This window comes from Amphimedon queenslandica, unplaced genomic scaffold (assembly GCF_000090795.2).
Source record: "Amphimedon queenslandica unplaced genomic scaffold, v1.1 AMPQUscaffold_13369, whole genome shotgun sequence".
In the NCBI taxonomy this organism is placed as follows: Eukaryota; Metazoa; Porifera; class Demospongiae; order Haplosclerida; family Niphatidae; genus Amphimedon; species Amphimedon queenslandica.
The window spans coordinates 179,417-185,441 of record NW_003546395.1 but is presented as its reverse complement, the minus strand read 5'-3'; the positions used below and the strand labels follow the sequence as shown (position 1 = coordinate 185,441).

The following is a 6,025-nucleotide window of genomic DNA, read 5'->3' as shown; positions in this document are numbered from 1 at the left end:
GTATTTCTCGAACTCGTTTTCAACAAACTGTTTCCACTCTCTGTCCATACCTCGAATCCAATACAGAGCCACTCTTGAATCAGTGAAGCAAATGGACTCTTCTAACTGTAAATCTAGCTTCAAAGCATTGTGAACACAAGTCATGAGCTTGCTAAGTAAGAAAGCAGCTAACAACTCAAGTCTTGGTATGGAATGAGGGGTAAGTTGTGAGACACAAGTCTTAGCAGCAATAAATCTGAATTAAGAAACTCCATCACAATCAATCTCTAAATAGAAAACAGCTGCATAAGCCTTAGTAGAGGCATCACCAAATCTACAGAGTCGTAACACCATTCCAGGAGAACAGTGATGAATGAAGTAACATCGTGACAATGTAATTGGAGTTGGACTCTTCAAGTCCTCAATGAGTGTATTCCACAGCTGTAGTAACTCCCCTGTAAGGGGCTCATCCCACTCCAGTTTCAGCTTACACATCTCCTAAAATAGCAACTTGAACTGAGCTATTACAGGTGACAATTCCTAAAGGGTCAAAAACTTAGCAGTGATACTTACAACATCCCTCTTGGTAGGAGCAGCACTGCTTACAGACTGAGCTATGGTACTGAGGTCAATTTCTAATTGATCTTGATCATACTTCCAATAGACTCCTATTATTTTCTGACCACCAGAGGTTGAATTGAAATTAGCCCCCAGTACTGTCTTGGAGTATGACTGGTCATCTGATGACACCTGAACATGGTGATCCAGTTTCCCTGGTGTACATGTAGTCAAAAATTCTTTGTCTTGAATCCGTTGATGTAAACTCTTCAAATTAGTGATGAATTTCCTGAGACTGATCCCACCCTTAGCAAGGATTCTCTTAGACTTCTCATACAGTTCAAAGGTGGAGTCATCTTCCCTTGATCCAAACCTAACATCATCTACGTAGATTGCTCTCTTGATCTTTGCTACAAACTCAGAATCCTCTTCAACATACTGATCCAAATGATGAACAATTGTAGCATTTAAAAGAAATAGACTTGATGAAACTTCTAATACAACTCTCGTAAACCTGAGTGGTATTATATTAGGCTCCCCCTTCATTGGGTCATCTACCCACAGAAATCTCAGGGCTTCTCTATCCTTCTTAGCAATGGACACCATCAAAAATGCCTTTTTGATGTCACCAGCAATTGCTGTTTGGTGAACTCTAAATCGGAGGATATCAAAAATAGCTTGACCAAACGGTGGTCCCTTATAAAGACAATGATTCAAGGATGGTTTATTCCTGGACTGGGCTGAGGCGTCGTATGCCACGCAGACCTTGGTAGTCTCCTTGTCTCTTCGTATGACTGCGTGGTGTGGAAGGTAATGTATCTTTCCTCCCACTGGTAGCTCTGATGCCAGCTCAACAATTCCATGACTCAACTGCTCTTGAATAACCTTGTTATATTCTGTTAGTAACTCAGGATTCTTCCTGAGACGCTCAAGTAATCCATGAAGTCGTTTACAGCTGAGATCATAATTATCTGGTAAATCGGGATGAGTCTCCTTCCAGGGTTACCCAACTTCGTAATGAATCCCATCAAAGGAAATATTCTTAGAGAACTCATCATAAACGGAGGATTCATTTCTCAAAATACCAATGACTCTAGGTCCCAGATCTTATTTAGCTGAGCTTCTAACTGGTGAGAAGGAGGTGATTCCCTATCAACTCTGAGTACGTGTGTAGATGCAACTAGATTTACTGAGGTCCTCCCTTGACTGGAAACAGTTATTGGACCAGAGTGTACCCACCCCAGCTTAGTGTGAATTGCTACTGGGCCATTTGTCCCACAACATACTCTTTCTGTGACAAACCTCCAATAATAGTCGGATCCTATTAACATATCAACTGTTGAAGAACCTGTGTCCTCCGGGGTGTCTGCCAATTCCAACTTTGACAAGTATCCAAACACTTTTTGGGCATATTCAATTGGCTGTCCACAAATGGGTTCACAAATGAGTGGTACCGAGATGGCAGTTATTACGACTGGCTCACCCTGCTTAGTCCCAATCTTCAATTCAACGACTGCACAGACTTGAGTGCTTTCACCTGATGACCCAAAGGTCTTAATTGGGACTGTATTGGTATGTACCTTCTTGAGGTTGAGCGAACTCCTTAACTGGTTATTAACATAGGAGCGCTGGCTCCCACCATCTAGTATAATCCTGGCTCTGACTTGGTCTGTGTTCCCATACACGGTTGTGACAGCAGTTTTAGTAACACCGGGGTATGGCTACCCTCATGCATCTGGACCAATGATTGGGACTTTCCTTGAGTTTGAGTAGGGGTCTTATTGTCTTGCGTAGCCCGATCACAAATGGTGGTGTGATGTTTCCCGTTACATTGACTACAGCTGATGCTGGACCGATACTCTCGACTCATGTGGTTTCGTTTCAAGCATCTTCCCTCCTTACGAAGGATCTGCTTCCTGGCTTCGACCTTAGTTACATCATCACATACTGGGTTGGTGTGACTGCTTAGCCACCCAAAAGGGTTCGTATTACGGGCGGAGCTCATTTCTGATGTGGAGTCATCTCACAACCACTAGTATTTGCTCGTTTTCTCGCTTCTACCTCTTTCTCAATCTGTTTCATAGGAGTGTCTAACTCCCAGTCATCCTCAATTACATGTTTACTAACTGTCAGCCTAAGGTCTGATGGTAGAGAAGTGACTCCAAGGGCCTTGAGTGTACGTACATGTGACTCAATCTTGTCATATAGACTCCTTAATGCCCGGAGTTGCTTATTGTGAGTGACTGGTTTGAGCTGTAGAAGCGCCTCCATATGCTTGTTTACAATGAGTTGTCAATTACCAAACCTCTTATTCAGAATGGCGACTGCCTTTCCATAATTAGATGATGTGATCGAGAGACCTGCTATGGCTTCAGCAGCAGTACCGCTTAGCATCGACGACAAGTAGTTGAGCTTCTCAACATCAGAGAGTGTGCTATTCTCATGTACGCTTGAACTGAAGGAGTCCCAAAAGCTCATCCATTGTGACATGTCACCATCAAATCTCTTCATTGAGAGCTCTGGTAATTTGATCTTTGGACTACATCCACCGCCAGCAGTCGGGGACAAACGAGAGTGTGTTGCTGGACGGGACAATTTAGGGGGAGGTGGTGGTGACGATGAAGGCGTCCTACACCCAGTCCCACATACATTTCTGGAAGCACCACCATGTGTTGAACCACTGGCCTCCAGGTCTTCTATAGCTTTAGTTAATCTCAATATAATTAGCTCGGGTGTCTTCAGTTATAGTAGCAGCCTCCTCCACCTCTGTTACAACATTCTCTTCTGCAGTACCTTCTAATATTTTAGCATCAAGGGGTCCTAGGGCAGCTAACTTTTCTTCTAACATTCGCTTGCACTGCCCTCACAACCAATATATCTTTATCCTCTTCTCCTAAGGCATAAAAATAACTCACACTAGCCTTGTGTGAGTTCCTAGTAACAGCCGCTCTGTTTCCTCTACGAAGTGAACGAACCTTCTTTATTCTCGCCTCACTGGCCATGTTATTGTTATGCGGTGTTAATTGGAATGAATGTGCCAATTATTATCAATCTTCTTGGATTTTTCAGTCTTTGTACTGCTCGACTCTCTAGTCTTTCCTTCACTATGGAATAATAGGAAGACAGATAGGAAAACACACAATAATTACAAACTTGCCTTCTGAGGCCCTTAAACATAAAGGGCAATTGTTAGATTTAGAGAGGGCGTACAGCCGTGAGAAACTCCAAACAGTCGACTTCTGGCAATCCGACTCGCGATGGACCATGTAAATAATCTGTCTGAAGTCTCCTATTCTACTCGCTCTGTCTACCCCCTCTCTCTCTCTCTCTAGATAACTAGAGCGCCAAGATGAGTGTTCTAACTGTTTCACTTCAATTATTCTCTCTTTGACAATAAAAAATTACAAAACCATACGTCATCAATTTATTAACCACAATAATAATAAATACGTACTTATTAACAATATTCCACAGGCATACAACCATTGCCTGTAAAGCTTAGTACACAATATGTTGCGATGCGTTAAAATGTGATGCAGCAGCATCGTTGTGGTTTATGTAGTGATGCGTTGTTGCATTCACAAATATGATGTAGCTCTACTATACATCGTTAATGACATAAAATAAATGACCTCGCCTACCTTTGGAAAATGGTGGAGCATGGCTCAACTTCTGAAGAAGACATGACCCTACTTTTTTCAGCAATTTTGAGAAGAAGGAAAAGGAGGAAGAGTAGACAATTATGGGTAAAGCCAATCTTTCAAAAAAGAAAGGAACAGAGAGACTATTACAAATAACTGCAAGAGATGAGATTAAGTGATCCTGAGTTTAATTTCAGGTATCTAAGGATGACTAAAGAGTCATTTGACTTTATATTGTCAAAGGTAATGATTTTATGAGTGTTTTTCTAGTGATTTAGCTATTGTCATGTTAGATTAGCCCATTAATGAGCCATTGATGATACAATAGCCATATAAGAAGTAGTGTGTCAGCTGCTGAATGGTTAGCAGTAACTCTTCGTTATCTAGCAACTGGAGATACACAGGTTAGTAATGCTTCTATTTTTATTGTAATGGTGCACTTTTTGTAGGTTTCTCTATCATTTGCTTTTCGTTTAGGATGTTCATCAGTGTCAAACATTATTAAGAAAACTTGTGAGGCTATATGGTTGACATTAGGAAGTGAGTATGTCAGAGCTCCATTCATAGGCGTATCTAGACCAGGGCATACCAGGGTAGAAATTTCTGGGAACAATTATTATTAAATATATTATAGATATACTTTAACATAACATATGATAACAACCTTTCAACTAAGAGTGTTCTTGTGTAAACATGTTGACATAATTGAATAATACCACAGGCATGGTCTTGCATTTAGCACATGTGAACAGGTGGTGCTTGAAACACTAGTGGTTTTCTTAATATAAAATGAAGAGAGGAAGGTCTTTTAATTGGAGTGCAAGTGGTTTTAAGAGTTTGAGAGTAGAGAAGAGTCAATGTATAAATAATGATGTGAGTTCAAGTAAAGGCAAGTACACATGCATAACTTTTGATCAGTACTGCTATCGTTGCTATATACAATTAGATTGTGATGATGTAGATCTGAGTCAAGACATGCAATAAGATATGGTACTTGATTCAGAAATTGTGCTGGATACTGCTTCTAGTTCTAGTGAACAAGTGACAACTGGGAATGCTTTAGATATAGCAATAAATAAGTGTAACAGCCAGTTCAACCTACGATTACCTTTCCTTCTACTACATTTGGTAAAGCGACTCGTTCTTTTCAAAAGAAGTGGTATGAACAATATCCATTGCTGGAGTATTCGATAAAATTAAATGTTGTCCTCTGTTTTGCCTGTCGATTTTTCACCAATTGTTCAGAGCCTACATTTACATCAGTTGGGTTCAAGGATTGGAAGCATGCTACTGGACAAAAAGGTATTCTAACGACTCACTCCATTGGTAATTATTATACTCAAGCAATGGCAGCATGGAAAGATTACGAAAAAAGAGTGGCTACAGCAGAGTCAATTGGTTGCCAACTTGATCGTATGGGGTCTAAAGTGATCTCAGACAATAGGAAATATGTTAAGGCAGTTATGGAATGCATCTTGCACTGTGTTCTACAAGGCATTGCCCTTCATATGAAGGTCATGATGAATCTGATGATTCCTTGAATCCTGGCAACTTAAGATCACTTATGACTCTCCTGTCACGTCATTCTCCAGAGGTCAATCAACGTCTACAAAACTGTAGCAAAAGTGCAACATGGCTCTCTCCATCCTTTCAAAATGAAATAATAGTTTTTTTAGCCAGTCAAGTTTATTCTTCCATCAAACAAGAGCTCCATGATGCCAAGTACATCACTGTATTGGCAGATGAATCAAAAGATATCAGTAAGCATGAACAATTGTCCATTGCTTTTCGTTATGTTCTTCATGGCAAGACAATGGAGAGATTTGTGGGATATACACTAGCTACAG

At 40.6% G+C, this 6,025-nt stretch overlaps 2 protein-coding genes across 2 annotated transcripts; both read right to left on the bottom strand.

Moving 5' to 3' along the window:
• Positions 1-240: 240 nt before the first annotated feature.
• Positions 241-2,542, bottom strand: LOC100632960 (uncharacterized). The gene is made up of 4 exons (XM_011406076.1): positions 2,263-2,542; positions 1,623-2,206; positions 553-1,530; positions 241-477 (listed from the first exon to the last, which is right to left on the bottom strand). The coding sequence occupies exons 1-4, from the start codon at positions 2,540-2,542 to the stop codon at positions 241-243; spliced, it is 2,079 nt and encodes a 692-aa protein (XP_011404378.1).
• Positions 2,543-2,829: 287 nt separating this feature from the next.
• LOC105312992 (uncharacterized) lies at positions 2,830-3,539 on the bottom strand. Its single transcript, XM_011406075.1, has 3 exons — positions 3,453-3,539; positions 3,331-3,394; positions 2,830-3,239 (listed from the first exon to the last, which is right to left on the bottom strand). The coding sequence occupies exons 1-3, from the start codon at positions 3,537-3,539 to the stop codon at positions 2,830-2,832; spliced, it is 561 nt and encodes a 186-aa protein (XP_011404377.1).
• Between the last annotated feature and the right edge of the window lie 2,486 nt (positions 3,540-6,025).

Excerpts from the sequence above, each read along its gene's own strand:
- LOC100632960 (XM_011406076.1), bottom strand. The coding sequence starts at position 2,542 with ATGAGCTCCGCCCGTAATACGAACCCTTTTGGGTGGCTAAGCAGTCAC. Across the intron at positions 1,531-1,622 it reads TCTGGGACCTAGAGTCATTG|GAGACTCATCCCGATTTACC; the intron begins GTATTTTGAGAA and ends TAACCCTGGAAG. Across the intron at positions 478-552 it reads CTCCTACCAAGAGGGATGTT|GAGATGTGTAAGCTGAAACT; the intron begins GTAAGTATCACT and ends TTGCTATTTTAG.
- LOC105312992 (XM_011406075.1), bottom strand. The coding sequence starts at position 3,539 with ATGGCCAGTGAGGCGAGAATAAAGAAGGTTCGTTCACTTCGTAGAGGA. Across the intron at positions 3,395-3,452 it reads GGAACTCACACAAGGCTAGT|TGCAAGCGAATGTTAGAAGA; the intron begins GTGAGTTATTTT and ends TTGTGAGGGCAG. Across the intron at positions 3,240-3,330 it reads TGATGCTAAAATATTAGAAG|CTATAGAAGACCTGGAGGCC; the intron begins GTACTGCAGAAG and ends GATTAACTAAAG.